The sequence below is a fragment of the Artemia sp. Qi Xiang Cuo genome, chromosome 4 (genome assembly GCF_049724085.1).
Source record: "Artemia sp. Qi Xiang Cuo chromosome 4, ASM4972408v1, whole genome shotgun sequence".
NCBI lineage: Eukaryota > Metazoa > Arthropoda > Branchiopoda > Anostraca > Artemiidae > Artemia > Artemia sp. Qi Xiang Cuo.
Window position 1 is genome coordinate 450167 of NC_142797.1, and position 24744 is coordinate 474910.

Here is a 24744-nt window from a genome sequence, read left to right on the forward strand (position 1 = left end):
GCATTCCAGTTTACGGAAGCACTTCACAATTTTAAGAAATAGTTGAGAGGCTGGTGGGACGTCAGTAGTCAATATATGCAAGAAGTCATATTTATTTTTCCAACCCCATTCCTCGGCTTTAAGTTCAGAATCAGGAACTCCACTCCATACCTGAACTTGGTAGAAAACCCCGTAACTGTGGAATTTTGCCGGATCAGAAGTTGGTGGTAACTGATCTGGGTGGACGAACGTGCTAGCAGTAGTCACCTTCTTTTTTAAAAAAACATCTTGCAGACTTCATTCAGATTTCCCCCTTTTGATGAGCCATACATCATGAGCAGAGCGTCTTCTCCAGCAACCCTTACTTCCTCCTTTGAAGCTGACTTCAGCCTGAAGACTGCAGCTGATGTACGAAAATCGGTATCTGTCATTAGCTTCTTCAGTGCAAGGCCTTTTCCCACACTGTGAGTCCGGGAAGTAGAGTCACAGCCTAAGATGGCGTGAGCAAAAAGAATCAGATGACATGTCTCCTGGCCCAGCTTATTTTTCAATTTGTGAATATCCCATACTCGGGGAGCTTTGCTTGACTTTTTTTTCAGGTATAATGATAGTACAATAGAACCAGAATATCAGTATCATCTCCAATGACGGCAGTTTCGTAATTCCGGGAAGAATCAACAGCAAAATGCACAACTGAGAAATCTGTATCACCCGGTGCATGGACCGCGACGATGCCCTTTGATCGGAGATAAACAGTCAACGTGCAGATAAATCTGGCCTTTTTTTCTTGCATGACAAGAACTCAACCTTTTTTACCTTCAGCTGCATATCTGATGACAAGAAGGTCTCACGGCTGACTATGCTACTTCTGATCGACTGGGCCGTATCCTTTATGGTAGCTCCACCATCGTAGCCGTCGAACACAATAGTGGCAGATGGATACTTTTGGGTCACGTGAGTACGGTAATGGTCAAGGATTTCGCAGTATCGTTCGTCTTTGGCCGGAGGAATTCTGTGCAGAAGAGCTCCACCGTCGATGATATATCGAATGCTTTTGGGAGGGGAAGTAGAGCGCTCTCCAAGATTGCAAGCCTGTGCTATAGCCTTGGCAAACTTTGGCTTGTTCGGAGACCGGAGCATGCAAGAACTGTCAAAAAGTGATGCCGGGTAGGAACACAGTTCGTGTTAAAAGTACTCAGATTCCGTGAGATTGATCCTCTTTGCTAGCGTGATGAACCTCTGAAAAAGGAGACAGGGGTCAAGTCTTTTGCAATCTCCACCTGGGTTCGGCTTTACAATAAGTCGAAGTCTCTGTGATTTCCGTCAAAACACAAAATCAGCAACCAGGTTTCCATAAAAGGAGTCAATAACGTTGAGACTTAAAGCTCTAGCAGATTCAACGTAGCGAGATTCATAGGCTGTCAGACAATTGGTAATGCTTAGTTGCAAATCCCCTGTGAATGGTGATCCTTTTTCTAGTAAATCAACAACGATCTGGGTGTGCTTACAGTCTGTTAGCTGTCTCAACTCGGACGTATCCTTATGTTGTTCACTAGTTCCATAGAAAACCTGTGACATACCCTCCATCAGAAGATTTAGTGCAGAGCAGACTGGTTGAGACAGAACCCATAAAGACCTTTGAACCTCTGTCATACCACTTTCACCGGTAAGGCCACCAGCCGTCTTGAGACAACGCATGAGCTTCGGTTCAATGACAAGATCCCCCAGCCCAGAATCTATCAGAATGTCTGATCACATGCATCCCATTCTGGAAGGCTTGATAAACGGCAGGATGGGTTTCTTGGAGCTTGACCATTTGCTGGATAGAACGCTGGCAGGATTTTGTGCAATTGTTGTGCCCAGATGCAGCCAGATAAGGTAGCATGTCAGAGATGTAATTTAAGTGGAGATCCAATGACCCAGACCGTTTGGCTCTTAAGAAGTTTTGCTGAACGTATACCATATCGGAGCATTACAAACCTCGGGAACCTGACGTTCAACGTCATCTTTTAACACAAGATGTTTTTCAAGGCGCAATTATCTTCTTAGTAGATGTCTGTGAGAAGAAAAAAGATAAACCAGTACTTTGATATAAATTTTCAAGAGTTTTACTACGTACGGTTGGATACATTAGTTTACCATTTCAGACTGTAGATCTTTGGTTGAAATAACAAACAAAAATGATCTCTTACCTTTAAATATCAAGTCAATGGGAAAGGAGAACATTCGCAGTGAAACTGTTTTAGCTTGTTAGGTGGCAGATACATCGAATGACTTTTTGTATCTATAGATGGCAATGTATCAAACACGGGCGCTAACGTTACTTAATAAATGATTACTCGGGGTAATTTTCAATTGTGACTTTTTAGCTTACGGCTTTATCCGGGAAATCACTTGGACAAAGCGTGGGACGAAACGATGATATTATTTATTGCATACGAAAGTCATAAAATTGGTATAGTTGCCTTCCGTGCGTTAACTGGTCTTCTAAACGAGCCAGCTGTAATTTATCAGCCCACTTATTTATCCTTTTTTTTTTTTTTTTTCCAACAATCGACGAATTGGTGGAAAATAAGTACTAAAAGAAACATGTCAAATGAAAATAAAAAAGTGCATATTGATAAATATGAAACTGGTTTTCTAGTAGATATTACATCAGGTTAACTTGATTTTTGTGCTCAGCTCATCATTTTATGTGAGAATTGTTACCTTCTGATAGTATGGTGAAAAAGAGGTCACAACGGTGAGAAGGGTAAAATCACATATTGATGATTATGAAACTTTTTTCTGGTACACTGTACATCAAATTTGCTTTCATTTTCGGTCTCAGCTCTTCATTTTACATCTGGGCGGTACTTCATATACAGAAAACGAACATATATTAATTGTTCATGTTTTTTAGAAAAAACTGAAAAAATTGACACGTAAAGCAAAACAAAAAAACTAGTTTTGCGTCGATTTAGAATGTGCAACTTTAGATATGTCGTTAAGTTGTTGTTTTTTTTTCTCTACAATATGGTATAAAAATCATCTCTGTTGCAATTTGTTTGGGGTCGACCCATATTTTTGGCTAGTTTGCCCGTACCGTACTATAATTCCCTTCTTTGACCTCTGGATTTTTTTCATTGCTCTACATTTATCATAAATTTTCATCTGTTTCAATATCTTTGCTATCTTTCATTCTTTTTCCATTCTCTTTAGTTCAGGATTATTTTAATTTAATTGACCTCCTTTATATTTGCTTGAAGACGTTTATTTATTTTTCTTGTTGTCTTAAAGCTCTATTCTTTGACTTCTCTGCAAACTCCTTGTTGTTGATCTCTGCATTTTTTCATTGCTTCACACTTAGTTATGTTTTATTATCTGTTGGTTTACATTATCAGGCTTTTTTATTTAATTAATAATTTATTTTTTTCAAAATTACTTAATTTAATATTGTTTCGTGCTGCTTTATTTTTTCTGCTTCCTGCTTCAAAACTCTTCGAAGTATATTTTGTTTTCCTTTTTGTTGTTGCTTTTGTGTATTTATAAACTTCCAATTTTAGAAACTGACGTAGCCTTAGTTAGTGATGCTGATGCTATTCATGGAATAAGAGAGAGAACTTTGTTATCTGAACGTTCTGAAAATATACCTAATAGGAATCCACTCCATATTCCAGAGGCAGGGGAACAAACAGCGTTCACAGAATGGAATGAAGATATTAGCAACAATGAAGGTAGCTGTGATTTTTTCTATCAAAATATGAAATCTCCAGTAAACTAAGAAACTTATTTCTAAAATTATCTGAGGACAGGTATTCGGGAAGTGTTTTCTTGTGGCTTGTTCTCCTCTCACTCCCCCCCCCCCCACTATCTCTTTTTTCTAGGCATATTTACGCGATGCAAATTGTTAGTAACAGCTAATGGGAATGTATTAATCTGGCAGGAAATTCGAAAATGGGATCTTCAAATGTAAACAAAAATTTTAGTTGGCATTTCTAATTTCAATGCTAGTAAAAAAGGAATACGATACACAACTCTAAATAAAATAATAAAAAAGAAGCGGTGCCACCATTTCTTAGTGAAGTAATTTGAAAATTTTTATTTTTAGAATTTTTTAATTCCTTGCTCAAAGTCCACCAACGATTCTTATTGACAGAAGTTAGTTAAATCGCTACTATCATATTTTTTTTGTTGGGACAGCAAGACCTTACATGCTTTTTATATACAGTTTTTTATGTCCTCTAAGGAACCTTGACTAAATAATTCGGAGAAGAAACCATCAAAGGGTCGAACCCTGACAAAACCTATAAAAATTTCCCTAAGAGCAGCAACTGGTTTCCTATTTTCCTTAAAATTTCCCTAAGAACAGCAAGTGTATGATGAAATTGACTCGACAAGATCAATTTTATTAGGTTGGTAGTAAAATGTACTCAATTCTTCTGGTTAAATGAACAAGAAATTAATTTGAAGGAGCACATTTGTAGATAAAAACCTACCAGTAATAAATCAAAAATTAATAAGAATTATAATGGGTCTGATGCAAATAAAAGAACAAAAGTATAAGTTTAAGGGCAAACGTCCTGATTTTGTGGATTTTAGCAGTTTTTTGTAAGGGAATTCTTCTTGAAACAATTATGGTTCCCAAGGATTTAACCTTCTTAATAAAACCAAACTTTCGTTTAGTTTTCTAGTTAAGTTAAGTTAAGCGTGACTATTTTTTATTTTATATGTATTTACTTTTTTCTACACTCCTAAAGATAAGAATAGAATAGATTTATTGAATAAAAAGAGCTTTCATAGTTTTGGCCGCAACTAAATAACGCTATTTTTTTACAACATTGGCCACTACAGTGAAACAAAAAAAAAATTACGAACGATTAAATGCACTAACAAAAATAAGGGACAAAAGAGTTCACGAAACGGTTTGTACAGCACCTTGGGGATTCAGTTTTGATTTTGCTTCGGGTATTCACGCGTTTTGTACATGGAGGTGGTAGTAACGAACGGCGCTTATCACATGCGAGTAATGAATGTCCAAACTTGAGCATTAGTTCTTATCGGCGCCCAGGGAGAGACGTATTTTTCAGCGACTCGAGAGCGGACTCATAAGACACGTGACTTGCACCGGGTATGGTTTTTGTAGCATGTTTCTGTACAGTTTCGATGTCACTACTTAGGTATTCAGTAATGTGCACTTGTGGGCCCCAGACTGGGCATCCGTACTCGAGTAATGGCTGCACATAACACAAATATGCCATTCCGACTTGTGTTGTAGAAAAACCTAGGCGCCGCAAAGTCACTAACGATCTTAAGGCGTAATTTCCTTTTTTCACTAGATTTGCAACATGCGGGCTAAAGGAGCAGTCTGAGCTAAAAGCGACACCGAATATAACTGCGGTTGAGGCGGCTGGGTACCATGGTTCAGGACAGGAGAGATCACGTTTTAGAGGGTTGAACCTCATCACTATTGTTTTACTCTCGTTGATTTGACACTGGATGACGAAGGTTGACTTGAGGTCACTACTGAATGTGGAACGACTTGGAGCTCGGCAACCAGGTACTTCAGCAGGTTAAATAAGTCGTCAACTTATTTAAACCGATCGTCAACTCCCGAGAGTACGAAGTTTATAACTGCTAGAAATAGTAGGGCTGCAAGTTTGGTGCCCTGGGGTGCACTGCACGTAATTTTGGCCCATTCTGAATCGAGATCCCCCGGGAATAGCGTGTAGACACACTGATAAAGGCCGCGAAGAAAATTGATAACAAGTAGCAGAATATGCTTCTTTGTACCCATCGCCTTCAAGTTCTCGGCAGCGATAATATGGCGGATTAGGTCAAACGCTTTTCGATAATCAGCTAAGCAAGTCCACAATGGTATTCCTTTGATCTAGCCAACCAGTTATGAGGTGGAAAAGTCTCACCAAATAGTGAGTAGTGCTACTTCCCTTTAGACAACCGTACTGGAAGGGGTCTAAGGAATGGCAAATTTGAGAAAGAAGTTCGTGGTAAATGAAAGATTCGGTCACTTTAGGTTGATTGTGAGTAAATAAGATTGGCCGTAAGTGGGTACTCGGTTTAGGACCATTTAGTTTGAGTACTCCTTTTGCGTCTACCTTCTTCCATATTCGAGCACACTTTCGTTCCTTAAAATACAGATTAGTCACTGACGTTAGGGGTTTGGCAAGGAAAAGCGTTCATTCAATCAGTTACTTTACTGCCATGTCTTCAGGATACGAAGAACAGTTCTTTTTCAGCTTTTCTATCTCCTTGAAGACCGAATATTCGGTCACTTCAACGATCGATTCTTCAGAAGAATCTCTTATCAGTGTCTCAATTTTACAGTCACTAACGGGAGTGCAAGTTGTTTGAGAAAAATGTGTTTACTTCAGTAGATGTCACTAGTGTTCCGTTATCTTTATGTATTTTAATGTCACCGGTTATTTTCTTTCCGGTCAAGCGTTTGACCTCAGCTGCGCGTTCAGGGTACAAAATGTAGAAAAGGTTGTAGTTCATTTGACGACTTCTTCATTTTATAATTTATGCATTCCCAAAAAAGACCCTTCCTCCTTACTCGTTAGACTATTTGTTCCCTTCCTTTCGGTCTTCCTTCTATTTACAGCTATTCAACTACCCTTCTATTCTTGAGATTAAATAAAAAGCAAGTTTTTTCAACTGATTGTAAGGATCATCACATTAAAACTAAAAACTAACATAAACTATTCCGTATATGAGTCGGGCTGCCCCCTCCCCCAATACCCTGCTCACGCTAAAGGTGGGATTAAAAAAAAGCATCTGACTAATTAAACAGCTCTTGTGTCTCAGAAGTCGTTCTTTAAGAATTGGGACAAAACCAAATTTTTTTCATTTGGAAAAAAAAACATGTTGTCTTTTATTTCTGATCGTTTTTAAAAAAAGGTCGGAAATCCCCCTCCATGGAAATTTTTCTCGGACCCCTCCTCCCCCCCCATCCCCGTTGGAAAGTTTTTCCTGTTGAATATTCCCCTATGGAGAATTTCATTTGCGGAAAACCTCCCCCGGATAATTCCTCCAAAACATCTCCACGTATAGAATTGAGTTGCCAGAGAGAAACTCAGACAAATAAAAATAATTTCGTAGAGGAATTCTGGAAAATTCTCCCTGCAAGATTTCCCCTGGAAAGTTCACCTCCCGGAAACTTTCCTCTCCTCAGAAAATTCAATTTTTGTGGAACCGATTTTCTGATGTTAGACCAAAAGGGATTTATAGAACAAAAAGAGAGGACAGAGAAATTTTTGCTCGTGCATATTTAAGAAATAGCCTACTTCAAAGAGAGAAGGGAAACAAGAATCATAAGAGAGAGTAGGAGTAATGAAAATTGTGTCACGGGGGTAGGAATTTCCGTTTAGATAGGATGTTGTACCACATATGGTGGTACATTACAAGTACTTCAAAGAGAGCCAGAAGAGGGAGCAATGAAATTTTCGACTCATGACTCAGGATATCTGTTTAGATAGGATGAATACCAACCACAGGGTAATGCAGGGGTTCCCAATATTTTTGTACTCTACAGCATATTCTAAAATATCGGTAGGGTGACGCGCACCACCTATTTTTAATCGACAAACTCCTTCCATAAGTTCTCATTCCCATAATTTTCTTTCTTATATTCATTATTTATTAATATATGATAAACAAAAATGTTTCAAATACTAAAATTACTATTCAAATTATATTCACTCAGAGAAATATATTTTTAGAAAACGTAAACAAAAAACGTGTCGATGTGACCTTTGGCATTGTAAATCATTGACCATCGCTTCGTAATTAGGAGAGTATGATGATGATCTGTTAGAAAACAATCATAAAGATGCTCATTGGTGAGTCAAGTTCATGTTTGAAAATAATGATTTGCATAAATTTGTCAAACCAAATATGATTGGATTTTATTTATCTGCCAAAAATGGGTCCTCTGTCCACGGTATTCCAAAAGTCCTCTAATATTAATGATTTTAAAAAAATATTATTTTTGGTCCAAAATTTCTAACTCTAGTTCTTCTAGTTCTTCTTGAATGAAATTTGCAATGTATGTGGCCATTTTCATTACATTTATTCAGAAGTAAAAGGACTGATACAGAAGAAAACAATTGGCTCGATATGTGTTAAGTGCAAAAATCTGTCTTCAAACTGTTTTTTTTTCAACACTTGAAGATGCTTAATAAATAATGACCTCTTTAATTCATTGTTACCTAGCATTTTCTTTATGTATGAAAAAGGCACAAGAGAATTTTATCTGCAGATGCGATATCAACAAATCCAATTTATCTTTAAATGACTTTACAGAGCTTATCATTTCAGCTATGTTTTTGTTTTTCCCTGCAACTCCAAGTTTAAGGAATTAAATTTTTTCAAGATGTCGGAGAGAATCCCAAATCAATCAGCTAGTTCATCATGGTTTTCATTTTTATCGTTTGAAAGCGTTTTTATTTCTTCAGTCAAACTCACAAATCTCGTCAAAACCTTAACTTTACTGAGCCAACGTACTTCAGTATGCTATATATGATCATGATCTTTATCTTCAGTATCTTCTAACAGGGCCTTGAAAAGTCGGTGTTGCAAGGGAACTAATCGAATAGAATTGATTATTTCTTAACTATTTTGATAGCAGTGTTCAAATGAAAATATTTTACAACGTAGGACATACAGTTTGAAAATGATTCATCATTCTTGTAGAGAGCAATACATCCTTTGTTGTTACCTACTATTGCTGGTGCCCCATCGGTGGTTATCGCAGACAGCTTGTGTAAAGACATATTTATTGACTTGGCATATGTTCTGAATGTATTATGAATACCCTCAACCCTTGTCTGTCCTCTAATAGGCAATATTTGCAACGTATCATGTTTTACTGTGAAGTTACTAGATACCATTCTCAAGATAATTGTTAATTGTATGGTGTCTGATATATTTGTCAACTCGTCAAATTATAACGAGAACCAGTCACATATTTCCAAGTCAGTCTTCAACTGAGTTTGTATGTCTCTCGAAATTCCATGTATTCTTCTTGTGACGGTGTCATCTGACAACTGTAAGTCTTGTATTACTGCCACAATCTTACGTTTGTTAGAAAATCCATCAAACAAACAATCAGCACCAGTCAAAAATAGTTCTTTAAGCAACTCACCATCAATGAAAGGTTTCTTCCTTTTTGCGAGCATGTGAGAGATTTCGAAAGAAGCAATGGTGGCCTTTTAAGAACTTTCCACGTGTCTAGTGAAAAAATTATGCTTTGCAAATAGATTTGACTTTAGTTTACATGTTTTTTTTTTTTTTCTTATCGTCAAAAGTGGCTTGACGATAAAAGAAACGTATTTATTTTTCAAATTAATGAAACAATATGATTCCTCCCAGTCAGTGTTAAGATTATAGGCTCCTTGTCTTTTACTCGGTCCACACCAAACATTCCACCTAAAAATATAAAAAACAGTATTTGAACTACAATATAATATCAATGTTATAGCCTAAGTCTGATCTACATTATATGCATAAATGTATTATAACAAGGACTATATTTATCCCCACAATCATAAGGGATTATCGCTTATTAATATAATAGATTAAACACCTCGCTTTTAGCCCGTTAAAAATTTTCAGAAGCAATATCAAAACTCTCAGCTCGTGTTTCGTTAGTTGACGACGATGTTTCCTAGCTACTGTCGCGACCCGAACAGAGCGGCTCCAGGCTAGCGTGAGGAGCGCAGTCTAGCTCGTTGATAGACAAGTTGCAACAAAACTGTCAGCAAAGACAATGTCATAAATACATAATATACTGCCATAAATACGTACAATGACGTAAACATACGAACGTATTTAATAAACCTAGGCACTAAAAAAAAATTGAAACTCTAACAAGTAAATAAAAAAAAATTCACATTTTTAGTTAATGTTTATGGAAAAATCCTGTCTCGGTTGAATACTGGCGGACACATACAAATCGTTCCAAGGGTGCCTGGTGCTCCCAGGCACAAGGTTGTGAACCCGGGGGCTATGTAACAAATACTTCAAAAAGGAAGTAATGAAAATTCAGATTTCTATTTACATAAGATGTCTTAGCACCATGCAGTGACAGGGGCGCCCATAAGGGGGGGGGGGGGGGGGGGGCGCCCGCCTCCCTGGCTGAATGATGCTGCCTTCGTTTTATATTTTTGTTCTAATATTTCTATTATATATCATTAAAAGTGCCAATTAGATGAGGTTTGTCCCCCCCCCCTGGAATTCAGCTTATGGGCGCCCATGTGCAGTGATAACAAATACTTCCCAGAGAGGGCAAACCGAGACTTAAAAGAGAGAGCAGGAGTAATGAAAATTGTTGCACGTGGGTAGAAATTTCGGTTTAGATAGGATGTTGTGTCACACATCATAAGAATGTGTGAATCATAAGAGAGAGTATTATTGCACGTGGGTAGGGATTTCCCTTTAAATAGGATGTACCACACATTGTGATATTACAAGTACTTCTAAGAGAGCGAGAAGAGGGAACAGTGAAATCTTCGATTCATGCCTCAGAAGATATGTTTAAATAGAATGTGTTAATACCAAGGGTAATGTAACAAACACTTCAAAGAAGTAGCACTGAAAATTAGGATTAACGTATAGTATTTGAAGTAGTTGTATCTATATCCCTGAGATAGTTCAGTTCTGGGACTAGGTGAGCTTCTGAACTTATTTTTAGCAATCAATCATCAAAGGACATAACCACTCCTCTGTTTACACAAAGAGGGTGGCTGGAAGAGAAATGCAAATACTTATCGTTATGCGTAGGCTTTTTATAGAATGAAAACTCGAGGCTGATAGGCTTTTTAAGAATTTAAACGCTTGGAAAAGGTAATGTATGATTATCTTCTAGTTCTAAGGTGAACTGGAGATTAGAGTCAAGCATAATAAAATGTGTTAAAATGGTGTTAAGTGACGTCTCTTCATGCCCCGATACAGAAATAAGGTCATTCACATATTGAGCCTGGAAACGGTGCTTCAGAGCATAAACTTCAGTAAATTTCATGTAAAAGGGGTCAAAAAAAGTGAAAGGCTTTTACCCATTGGTAGACCCATAGTTCGGATAAAAAAATGGCTATTATATCGGGAATATAAAGAAAAATTATTGCAAATGCGGACTAGGCGCATAATGATTTTGACATCTAACGTTTTTCTGTCCATTTGGTCGATGTTATCTTGGAAGTTTTTATTAAAGAGCAAGTTTACTTTTTCTTTTGTCCACATACTAGTATAACTTTTTATAGAATTAATAATTGTCTGTAGAATTTCATGATTTACACAGATTCTTGATTAAAATACAATTCAGCTTAGTGGAGTTGAGTCTTATAAAAATAATTGCTTTCTTTCTTAAATAAGAAACAGTAAATCAAAAGAAAGAGAAAGTATACCCATTTCTTGGGTATATTTCTAAACAAATTTTCTAGGCATTTCTAAAATTGGTAAGTATTTCTAAATGACCAAACCAGAGGTTTCTCAAAAGATTTGTTTTTTTAAAGAACCTGAATTCTGTCTCTTCCAACTGGGACTAAAGAGGGTCAACCTTGTAGCTCCTTTTGTAGCTCCTTTTGTAGCTCCTTTTCATTGTGTGCTGGCTGTGGTAGTTCCTAAGACAACTGAAATACTTCAGTCCGTCTGTTGACGTTGCTGAGTTCGGCCATTGACCTGAAAGATACTGAACTGGAGCTATCAGAAACACCTAGGATGGATGATGGACTATCTATCAACAAGTAAAATGAATCATTTTTGTACAGTTATGAAAAAGTTATGACAGTTTTGCCTCTGACTTAGCATAATTGTCCTATCCAGCATGATCGTCGTTAGTTTTTTTAAGACATTTTTTTAGACGATCCTAACCTTGAAAATGGCTCAAGTGCAGAGACATTTCTTAGGGGGACGGGGTAGGATCATGATAAAATATGGACAAAAATAAGCAAATCTCCTGAAAATAGAGGTAAAAATAGAACGTTCTTGAGATTTGACCTCTCCCTGCATACCTGTACAGAGTTAAGAGACTGGATTAATCTTAACCTATAAAATGTGCCTTTTTCTCTGATTTTGACCAACCCAATATGGTTTTATTGGTCTAGACTAGTTTGTTGGAAGACTCGAGTTCGATAGCCACTAATAGTAGCGAAAAATACTATGAAAATGTCATCATGATATTTTTCCTTATTGGGTATAAATCGCGATTTCAGAAATATAATGGTATTTCTTTTTTTTTCTGATAGCAGGAACGAGCACATTTGAAGAAATATATTCTGGAACGGACCTAGAATTTTTGAGAAGATATACACTCTACGATCTGTAAATTATTTGGAAAATATAAGAAATCATACAAAATATAATAAAAATCTTAGAGATTTGTCGTGTGCTGATCGGGCCCAAAGACAAAAGATAGTTAGACTTCTAACTAACTTCAAAAGTTATTAAAATTTCCAATTTAAAACAGTTATTTAGACAGGAGATTTTAGGTTTTCCTACCTCTTTCCCACCTTTCCTATCTCTTACATTTTCCCTACCAGATACTTGTTTATTGATATTAGTTTATTGCAGAGGATGAATTGGAATGGCCAGAAAAGGCAGTAAATGCAACAGAAGATTCAGCTATACCACAAGAAACCCTAACAAAGGAACATTTAGAAACCCGATTAAGGATTTGGGTGTGCACACTATGCAGAAAAATGCATAGCTCTCAATTTTTATTTGAACTTCATACAAATACCCAGTGCGAGAAAAATATTCCACTCAAGTGTGAAATGTGTCAAGCGCCCATTGGTGGAAATTATCATGATTTTGTTGTACATTTATTGGAGCATAAAGTGGCAGTAGATGGGAAATGTCCAGTATGTTTTAGTGAAAATATTACTGATATGAAAGAGCACGCAATTGTGATGGGTCATTTGTCGCCGTGTGAAGACACTAACTCACTGGCTGTTGTGCCATCCACTTCAAAACAGAAGAAAGAGCTTCGGCCAAGATCAAAACAGATCCATTATTCTGAATTTCCTGAATTCGATATGATGAGCAGTGACAGTGAAGGTAAATTACTAGCTACATCCCTCCCCCTCCTATTTGCCTATGTACTGTCGCAGATTTTTTTTATGGGTTATTCCGGAACTATTCTGAAAGGCTGTTTTATAAATTAAAATGGTTTTATTAGATAAGAACGTGTCTTTTTGAAAAAAAAAATTATTTGTTTCTGAAACAAAAATGTAGGGAACCTTCCCCATTTCTTGTTTGGTAAAATGTAGGGAACCAACGATTTCTTGCTGATGAATTGTATATGTCAATAATTGTGGGAGTCAACATCTTGGAAAGGTATGCAACTGACCTAAGATATGTCTCCTAGCTTTTCTGATTTTTTGTTTATTTTTAACATTCTGAATAATTGAGACCCTAGCTTATTGGCTGGTGTGCCATCCAGTTCAAAACAGAAGAAAGAGCTTCAGTCAAGATCAAAACAGATCCTTACTCCGAATACTTTTCCTACATTTCTTTTGGGTTATTAGGGAATTTTTTTTGACTGGCTGTTTTGTAAACTGAAATGCTTTTATTCGATGAAAACATGTCTTTTTGACATATTTTTATTTGTATATATAAGGGAGGAAGAGGGGAGGAAGTAAAATAATATAAGGGTGGAAGCAAGTATATATAAATGAAGAGGAGGAAGCAAAATGATTCAAGAACTGAAACTTGCTAGGAAGCAAAGATGGAGATATGCGCAAAAGTCTAATATTCCGGCTGATTTCTAAAATCCCTGAAAAACTAAAATCCCTTCAAAGAAAAACTAAAGGTCATTCAGTATATCCACTCTAAGATGTGGGGTCAATATCTTGGAAGGGCATGCAATTGACCTAAGAAATTTTCCCAAATTTTAAGATTTTTTTTTTGTTTAATATTTTGAATCATTTTTTTTCTGATGGACTTGAGATTGATGATAATTACCCTATACTTTGGGGAGGTGCACTCCATAGATCGGAAGTTGGTAGGAATCTTTGAAATTTTAACAATAACTCGTATGCAATGTTAGATATTCAAAACTTCCAAACAAATAGAAGTAAGTTCTGTCTGAAAGCATTTTTTAAAGATTTATACTTTAAATTAAAATCTTAGAACCTAAATTAAATTAACATTTGTATTCAGCGAAAGCAAATTTTACAAGCCCACAAGGGAGCTAATATTTCAATTAATAAATCAAATAACTGCTCTTCAGTAAAATATGTATTGTCAAAATTTCTGCCTGATTCTTCAACAGTCAGGGAGCATAATCTTTTCTTTGGAAAGGGGTGGGGTACCTGGTAGTTCAACGAGCAGTCCTCTATAAAACATTACCTACACCAATTGGAAGTTACTCGGGAATAGAAACCCCAATAATGTGGAGAAAAAAATTATTATATTTTCAATGCCCCTTGACTATCCAGATATTGACCCCTCTTAACCCCCAATAAAAATACTCAAGATTCGCCTCTGGCTTTGCGAAAAACTTCTTCTTGGAAATCGTTACAATTATTAAGGGTCCAAGCTAAAGTATTGAAAACGACGAACGTCCAAACGGAAGTAAAAAAGGGGAAAATTTTAACAGATTCCAGAAAACTCCCTAACAAGATCGATTTTTTTTCCATGGAAAGCCCAAGAGTGCAACTTTTTGTACGTTGTGTCATTTAAAATTTTGCGGCTGCCAACCCCTACCCCTCCACAGGGAGAGAAATGTATTTGTTCTATAGTTAGTTGAAGAACTACATACAAATTTAGACGTTTTTACGATTTTTAATGTGAATTATGCTGAGAAGAAAAGACAATAGCAAGAATTACTGAATGTGCAGACTCGCATTGAGAGGACAGTTTGAAATAACTTTTTACCCCTGTAAGATGTTACATACTAGGAATCTTTAAGGAGAAGGAAGTAAGCGAGAGGCTTTTGATCTAACAATACCTCACATAAGAATCCATACTAGCCTATTTTATTTAAATAATTTTTTCAGAAAGATATATTCAAGCAGTAGAAGAATAAGGTATGGATCGATGTTATTTATAGGATTAAAGTTTTGTCGTTTATTTTGATTGAATTTTGAGTACCCTACCCCCTCCACCCCGGAGTTTAAACGTTAACTTTGCTCAAAAGGCATACAATAAAATGACTTGTACGAACATCAAAGGCACTGGGGAGTAACTTTGACCTTCTGTGTTTTGGCCCCTATGAAATATTACACATTTGAATTTTTAAAGGAAACACAATTAGGATTTGTGTTAGTTTAAGAGGAAGCCTGTGGCTAAATTTTTAAGGCTCCAAAAATTAAGACTTTGATTTTTTGTAAAAGGAATCTAGAGACTGCTTACTTTTCAAATGTTTAATGCATCACTATAAGAAGGCGTACCATTTATTTGGCTGTTTATTTACAATAAGTTTTCATATAACATTTCAGGAGTGCTACAGGCTTTCCAGTTTTTAATGTAGGGCTTACGGTAATTTAAAAGGACACCGGGTACTGCCTTGAGTCAAGGGCTACTCATTTTTTTTTTAGGAAAGAGGGTTCCTGAAGTCAAAACTTTGAGACTTTGAAAAAGACTTATCTGGATCTGACTAAAGACTTAATCTGGATAATAGCGCTTTTTAAACGGTTTATAATTTTTAAGCTGCCCCCTCCCCCATCCTACAAGAGAGGAATTTGCACCTCTGCACTTGTTGAAGATTTAGACCAAAATTTGTATTGTTAATTGGGCTGAAGGGAGAAGATAATAGTACAACCTGTTGGTGGTATAAGCTCCTATAAAATCTGAAATGATTAAAATCTTTAAGGAAAAAGGGTTTTATCCTGGTTTCAATGTGCATTGGACTGAAAGGAAAATATAATAGCATAAATTGTTGATAGTACAAGTTCTCCTTGAGAGTCAGAATTACTTCATAAATTTCAAATGTCAGTTACAAGAGAGAGTTTAAGAGAGAAAAAAATGGGTTTCATTTAAATAAGGCAGTGACCTCTGATTAAATTTATAGGTTAAAAACCCTTGAACTATTAAGATATGGCAAACAGATCAACGAAACTCATGCATCATAAATTGAGTTAATTTTATCATTTGCAAGTTTAGCTGCCGCTCGTTGACTCCTGCCAGCCTTGACGTTATCCCGCTATTGCTTACACGGTTGTCAGCTGTTCGAGGACTATCATGTAAATTACCACTGTTAGAAAATTCTGGGGTGGTGACCCGTTTTTCTCTCTTAAACTCTCTCGCGTAAATTGAAAAGCAGTGTGGTCTAAGAAATTATTTTCAGATGTGATTCCCCTATAGAATGTAAAATATTTGAAATCAAGGAAGAAGGTGTAGGGCTCCTGGCACTTGAAAGGGGAATTACAAGATTGATTTGAGTCCTTGGCCTCCTTTTTTTGATAGGGGGCTTCAAATATTAAAACTGATGCGTTAAAGAAGTAGCCAAAAGACTATCTAAATAGTGTTTCTTTTTAAACGTTTTGACTTTTCCACCCCTCCCCTGAGGGAGAAAAATGCGTGTGTCCCTTGGCCTGTTGAAGAATTAGAATTAGCCACAGGATCGTGTTAGGTCTCTTTTATTCATCTATAGGGATTTTTTTTTCATTTTGTGTTTGAATTTATATTTGACTTCGTTTCTGCTTGTGTTAGGTTTAATGTACCTCTTAATTTTTCTTTGAAAAACTTCCTTTTTGGAAGAAGTTTTAAAAATAAATTTTGCTGAAAGATGTTTGTCCAGAAGGGATTCATTTAAGCAGTGGAAAAGCTGAGTATAACGTCCAGTTATTTATAGGCTGTTTTTATGTAATTTATAACATATAATATATACTTTGTGTATATTATCCATTGAACCAACTTTGACCTAAGTTTTTATACAAGGTAAGATTCAAAACTTTGTTTGAAACTACACCCCTCCCTCTTAGGGAGAGGAATGTTGACCCCCTCCTTTCCCTTGCGTTCCATTGAAGAATTAGACCGAAATCTGACTATGACACCGATTCTTAATTTTTTTTTTTTTTTAAGAAGGTAAGAAGCCACATTGAAACTTGAAACGACATTAAAACTTGAAATTATTTCGTATATGATGGGTGTTGGCCCCTTCTCGATGCCTGGTTCTTCGCGCTAAAGTTTTTATTACTTTTAAAAATACCCCTTATTCTAATTGTGTTTCAGGAGCCGGTCTTAAAGAATTAGGACAAAAGGCAAACTTTAGCGTAAAGAGCAAGTTCCTCGAAGTCGAACGTAAAATGCCCTCCCCCTCCTTCCATCCTCGTTTAAAATTCCCCGTAAAAATTCTTGTGGACGATTCCGCCAGAAAATTCTCCTTGGCATACTTTCATTTGAAAAAGGCTTTGATTTCTGATCGTTTTTCAAATTATGCTAGACCCTACCCCACACTGTCTGTCTGTGGGAATATTTTTCCCGGATAACCCTCTCCCTTTCAGTTGAAAGTTTCAACTGCAGGAATTCTACCATGGAGGATTTCAGATTTTCGACATAACACCTTTAAATTAGGTGCTGTTTTCTTAGACCACACTGCCGTTCTAAGACGAACAAATAAACTTTCAAATGGGGATAAATCCATTTATTTAGACAGTGAAAAAACAGGTACAAAACTCCAGATTCTTCGGTCACATATACAGCGACCGTCTTCAGTAGAAAAGTTGTAGCAAAAATTAACATAATTTGACAACAATGAATAAATGCAACATCAGGTATAAACGACGCGTTTTTTTACTTCTCTATCTGATACGCTTGTGATAAAGTGTAATAGGTTTACAACTGTGTCGTAAAATACTCTTGCAAAAAAGAAGAGAAATCTGAAATATTTTTGAAATCTGAAGCATTTTCTCTTTGTTCTAAAAGGCTTTTTACACATGTGAGGCCCTTTGTGGTACGTTTGGAATCACTCTGGGAAAACTATCAACCATAAAGACTTGTTTATCTTATTTTCTCGGATTGATTGGAATTAACTTCGTCTGTTTTCAGAAGGAAGGTCAACAGGGCAAATATCGGCCCCAATGTCGCTGGATCTCAAAAATGAGGCAACGGCAGATCTTCCCGAAAAACCTTTCCGATGTGATTTCTGCAACAAAGGCTTTTCTCGCAAGGGCTACCTCACATCCCACATCACAAGAGTTCACAAGAAGAAAAGGAATTTCGTATGCAATCTTTGCGACGCAAGATTTGTAACCTCGCCACATCTGAAACGTCACATAAAAACGCACACAGGAGAAAAGAGTTTTAAGTGTAGTGTATGTCAAAGAGCATTCGCTGTTAAAGAGAATTTATTAAGTCACATGACAATTCATACCCAAGAAAAGCGTCACGTGTGCGTGATTTGCGATGCGAAATTCTTACGCAATAGGCATCTAAATCGTCATTTGGCGTTGCACAGAGGAGAAAAGAGCTTTATTTGCAATGTTTGTCAAAAACCCTTTGCTCACAGAGATAGTATGGTTAGACATATGAGAATTCATATATGTGAAAAGCGGCATGTTTGTAGTACGTGTGATGCACGTTTTCTAAAGCGCACTGCTTTAATGCGTCATATGAAGAGGCACACTGGTGAAAAAACTTTTAAATGCGACTTGTGCCAAAGAGCATTTGCCCGTAAGGATACTCTAAGTGTACATATGAAATCTCACAAAAAATATGAACTTGATTTTGAAGATGTGTTGCAAAAATAGGTCGATCTTCATTCCTCCACATTGCTTCTTCTTGGGCAAAGAATTCTACTTTGTGTTTAAAAAGGTGTCACAAATTTTTTTGGGATCATTCGAATTTATTTAGAAGACTTTAATTATTTCATTTGAAGTGAAAGAACACATATTGGAAATAGAAGTTAAATGAAAAATATTAACCTGTTACATATGATGGATAACTTAATAGACTTAATACTGCTGCGCTATGATCAAATCAAAGAGGTATACTGGTAAAAATAGTTTTTGATAATATAAAAAACTTGTGCGTCAATCTGTAAGGATACCTAAAGGCTACCTATGAAATATGGTCTTGACACGATGTTCTCACTTTATTGTCACTTTTTGTTCGACAAAATTAGAACGTATTTACAAAGTCAACACTTTTGACTTTTTGTTCGACTTTTGCTGTACGTTAAAAGCAACTGTAAAAAAACCTATTTATCGTGGAATTTTTTCAGTATATTTAAAAGTTTTATTTATTTAGTCTGTATTACGAGAACACGTTTTGTTAGTGGGAGTCAAAAGAAGAATACCAAGTTGTTAGAGACAATGAGAAATATAATGCGCCGACAGTGATCCAAAATCCCCCACCACCCCAAAAATATACCTTTTTGTGTTTTCGACCCAAACTGAAAAATATCCTCTGATCACTCCTTCCCGCTCACCTCTCCCCTAATGTGTAGCCTAACTATTAGTTATCATATCATGTTTAATTTTGATAAATAATGCTATAATTCTGCTTTCGTAAAACTGTGCACACCCATAGACCTATATAAATTAACTTCTAATGGGGTTTTTGAAATCTTTAGTTTTCACTATTTGTATTTTTGCTATAACGGGTCAAGGGTATAAGCCAATAGTGATCGTAATTACCATGACACTGAGCACTAAACTTATTTTAAATCGTAAGGCAGTACAAAAGTTTAGAGACAAGAAAAAAAAATATATCAAAAGCTATCAGTCTCTATCAGAGTATCTTCAAAAAGAAGTTCATATTAAAGCCTAAAAGCTAAGTGCTGTTTCTTTAGGAAACAAGCAATTAAAACAACAAATCAATGAACTAGATCCATTTTTGCTCTCGGAGAGTCCGTGCTTTTCTAGGTAGCAGCAAACTTAAGTAGCTTTTATTATTATTCTTTTGCTCTACATTCCATATGATTGAAAAAATTTTATGGGGCAGAAAACTAAAATAAAGGATCAAGATTTAAAAATTTTTTATCTTCAAATTATTTATTTTGAGGGTGATTATCACCTTTTACAGCATAAACATAATCAGTAAACTTCAGGCTTTGCCTAACTAGACAACTTAAAACTTCAGCAACAGGAACAAACCTGTATGATTTCCCTGCATTGCCTTATTGCTAGCTGAGTGGGTGGCACCCTGGACTTGCAGTCCTATATCTGTCGGGGCAGGTGTGTGAGTCCTGGTCTTTGGTTGAGGATGAGGGTCAGCAGCTCTATCTTCACTTTGGCTCAATCCAGCTCTTAATGAATGGAGGGAAATCCCGGGAAAAAACAGGAGAAGCATTGGATAATTTGCCTCCAGTCACCATTAGCACCTCCGCAATAGTGGACCATTGATCTGCATACCAAAAGAAAAATAAAGTTATATATGTTAGACAGTTTCAACAAAACTTGCAATTTCTGAAATACATAAGTTTAATTTCACTAGCCAAACAAAATATAAACAAAGGCTTGCCAACTTAACTGCGTGTTTGAAAACACTGGAGTTTAGTTTTCCAGTGTTTTCTTCTACTGTAAAGGGCTAGGCAAACGTAGCTGCTTTCGGGAACCGATTTCAGCAAGGGTGTATTCCACGTGAAATGATTCTAGTTATTGATGCTAAGAGGCGGGGCTTAGTGACGGTTTATCGGTGATTAATCATCATTAATTACGTTCTAGACAAGGAATGTACGACGGCTTTACAGCTATAGGCATGTAATTAATCGTATTTAATGATTATCGTAAATTAATCGTAATTAATGATGATTAATCACCGAAAAATGTCACTAAGCCCCGCCTTTTAGCATCATTAATTAGAATCACTCGTCGTGGAATATACCCTTGCTGAAATCGGTTCCCGAAATCAGCTACGTGTGCCTAGCCCTTAAGGTATTTTCTGCGATTTTGGGCGACTTTCTTAGCGTAGTTTCAGTTTGTCTTTTAAGTTAGACAGTACCTTAACTCCAAATAAAGTCAGTGGTGTACAATTGTTGTGCCAACCCCAAGAATAAAGCCATTTAGAAGTTATTTCCTTGTTCTAATATTATACCATACCAATGACTTTATTAGTAACGATATTAAAGTAGTTTCCTGCATGAGTTACCACAAAAAAGGATACCAAAATCTTAACCACCTATCATGTGTAAGAGAATAAAGTCATCGCAATCAAGTTACTATATATAGTAGAATATTATGTGGAATAATGGAATATCACTTTGATTTTATTTATTTCCATGATTCTGTTATGAACTAGCGCGATCGTATATACTTGGTTTGATTTTAATTTTAATTTTCTCTATTTTTTATATAGGCCTGTTTTAAATTGCCTTTGCCATGTGCTATGTATTTCCATCTACATCTATTCTTCCTTAATAGCTTAATAGTACCTTTGGCCAACATTGATTATACTGACTTGTTTTGTTTTCAGGTAGAGGAGGGGTACCTGAAGAAAGTTTCGCCTCATTGGGGCCATTGGTAGTTAAAAATGACACGTTACTAACAGTTTCTGCATTACCACTATTTTCACAGAATACATTTAAATGTGAACTGTGTGATAAAGAATTTACTCATAGAAGCTATCTTGCATCCCACATGACAAAGATGCATAAGATAAAAGAACGAGCTGTCTGCAGTATATGCAACGCCCATTTTACTCATCGTGGACATCTGAATCGTCATCTAAAGACCCATACAGGTGAAAAGAGCTTCAAGTGTAATGTTTGTCAGAGAGCATTTGCTGTCAAAGAAAACCTTGACGCTCATATGACAATTCATACTCAAGAAAAGCGGCATATTTGTAACATCTGCAATGCGCGATTTTATCGTCATAAACATCTAAACCGCCATCTGGCAACGCATGCAGGAGATAATAATTTTTGTTGTGAAATGTGCAAAAAAAGATTTGATTTCAGAGATAGTCTCTTAAGACACATGAGGATTCATACACGTGAAAAACAACACATTTGTGGCATCTGTGACGCACGCTTCCTGCGTCACACAACTTTAAGTCGTCATATGATAGTTCACACTGGTGAGAAAAGCTACAAGTGTGATATCTGTGAAAAAACGTTTGCTCGTAAAGATTACCTGAAAACACACATGAAGTTTCACATTCCAAAACGCGATGATTCTCCTCAGGTTAAAATGAATTTAAAAGATTATTTTTTGGGGGATAATTGTTAATTTTATTATGGATGGTAGGGAAGAAAGCGTGAGCTGGGGAGGTAAGGGTGAGTAGGGTGGGGTAGGGGGGGTGAGTATTGAAAAGTGATTGAGACTGGGTTTGTTATTATTATTTTTCTTTTATATTTTTATTTATCCATTATTATTTTTAGTTCAGTTTTTTTCATTTTATTTTATTTAATTTTTTTACTCTTTTATTTATTTGTTTTTATTCTATTGTTTCTTGTTATTATATTGTTATTATTAAATAGTGGGTTTAATGGGTAAATATAATCAAGTTATTTGAGTAAATAAACCCTCATAGGTCTTCTTCAGGACGAATGTGTTGTTTAATTTATTTATTTGTGAATGTAAAAAAAAAAGAACCTTAAAGTCAAACTTAAAAAAAATTTAAACTTAAATATAGATAAACAAAAATGTGATATAGTTGCTACTAATGTCTGATCTACACTAATGAGAAAGAAATCACAAGAGAATTATTCAGTTCCTATGTGGTTGACATTGCAAGGTAATCGCAGGGGCACATCCAGATATGTTGGGAGGGAAATAGTGAGCTTAAAAATCTTCCATAGCCCCGGGGCATGGGGCCTTATGCAAGGTGTCCGTTGTTAATATATAAGGTTTTGTGAAAGGGGTGGTCGTGTTAACTTTGAACATGACTCAGTAGATTGGAAATTGAAACTTCTAATCCTTTTTTAAGAGTCAAAAGCGGTCAAAGGACAACTATTATATTGTTATATATCGGTATTTGTCGTGTAATATGGGCTGTCTCTGAAGGGTTCTTGCGACCTTGCCCTCCTCTCCCAACCCTTCTTTATAAATGTTCGTGTAGGCACTGATTTTACATTGCTTTAGTATTGTATGTCTTAGTTACAGGAAATATATTTTTCGTATTAGTGATACAAGTATCGTAAGCTATTTCGTTAGAATCTTACTCAAACCTTACCAAAGTCCTCTCTCTTTCTCTCGCATTCTCCATTTTTCTTTATCTTTCACTCTCTCTCTCTCTCTCTTCCTCCTTTCCTCTTACCCGTTCACTTCGCGCAGAGTTGCCATGGCTGGAAGGTTGTCACAGGACCACCCTTAATGTTTAACAGTTGTCGCGTAGGACGACCAAATACAAGACTAGCCGCCAGATCGTTGGTTTTATTTGAAAGAGTATTTTTTTAAATGTTAGGAAAATCCAAAATGATTGAAAGGTCTAAAAAATAAACCTCTGGAAGAGGTTTTACTTTGCCATTTCCTAACATTGTCATCTACTTTGTCCGCCCCTCGAAACACCGTCCCGACTTTTCATCGATTTTGACCCAATAACTTAAAAAAAATTACTTTAAATGCCAATGCAGTTGGGTTGTCTTTACAAGACCTTCAAATGGGTGAAAAGTGACTCCTGGGGTTTGAATGCATTGAAGCTGACTATCCAGATATTAAACCGATTTTGTATCTGTGGAAAATCCACTTTTACGGACGTTTTGTACGGGGTCGCCTTTTTTATGGAAACCTGAATAGACCTTCCCCTCTTGTGGGATGGGTGCCTATACTAGACTATATATATGGTACCTATACTATATATATGACTTGGCTGATTCTCTTGGTTTCCATTATTTTCGTACTTATTTCTTGTCAACAGTTTATTCGTTATGCAAAATAGTTCAAGTTTAAAGAAAAAATGACAAAATAAGCCAAGTTTTTTACATAGCCAAGGGCTTTATCTGGCCGCATTAAGGGGAGGGAACAGAGAAACAATTGTCCGGGCCATTATATTCGGAAACAGACCTGAGTAGGGAATTGGATTGTACTTTTATTTTGTTATTACAATTTGTTCAGGACAGACAATGCTCAAGGCTATTCAGACTGGTTTTTTGCTATTGATATCAATTTCACAAGAATATGCAGTACAGTTTCACGTGCTCATTTTAAAAAGTTACCACACCTTTACCTATAAAGTGGTCAAACACGTTTTGAGAGTATAATTATTTTTTTTTATCGAAAACTAGAAATTGTCAAATTGCGTATTTAGGAATGATTTTGTAGGAAAAGCTGTCTATAACCCATGAATTTTCCACTGTTCCATTTCTTTGAAGTTTATGCTATCAAGAGTGGTTTCTGATTTTTTTGGACAATTGCCTTTAGTCAAGAATAGATGGTGATGACTGTGTCAGTAGATGGCATTTGCAAATTGGTTCCTATGAAGGTGGAGAAAAAAAAGGGTTTAACATTTACGAATTGGATTATACGAACGATATTAATTGAATAATAGGGAAAAAACAGAGCTAGATTACATTTGAGAATTGGATCGTATGAAGGTGGAGAAAAAAAACGGTATAGCATTTGCGAATTGGTGATTATCAGTTAAGGTAACCCCTTGGGGTTGTTAACTCATAGCTTATTTATTATAAATTTGGAAGAATATCAATCTATGGAAATGGTTAACGATGATAAAATGGTCTTATTAGTTGACCTAGCTTTATTTCTTCGATGTTTTCTGTATAATACACAAGTGTCGTTTGAACAGTGTTGTCAATTTAAAGAAGAGTTTGCCGTTATGGTATGCTATAAAGTTGATACTAAGAGAGATGTAGACGGCAAAAAAAGAATTTTAATAACGGATAGCTTTACTTCTTCGATGTGTTCTGTATAACATACAAGTGGTGGGGTG

General features: G+C 36.1%; 1 protein-coding gene across 1 annotated transcript in view; it reads left to right on the forward strand.

Moving 5' to 3' along the window:
* The window catches only part of LOC148952659 (uncharacterized), a 160683-nt gene that overhangs the window by 22743 nt on the left and 113196 nt on the right, over positions 1–24744 (forward strand). Inside the window, exons 3-5 of the mRNA XM_089087326.1 lie at positions 3525–3695; positions 12544–13029; positions 21331–22040. Of these exons, the coding sequence (XP_088943452.1) occupies positions 3525–3695; positions 12544–13029; positions 21331–22040 (1367 nt within the window). The remainder of the gene's footprint in view (positions 1–3524; positions 3696–12543; positions 13030–21330; positions 22041–24744) is intronic.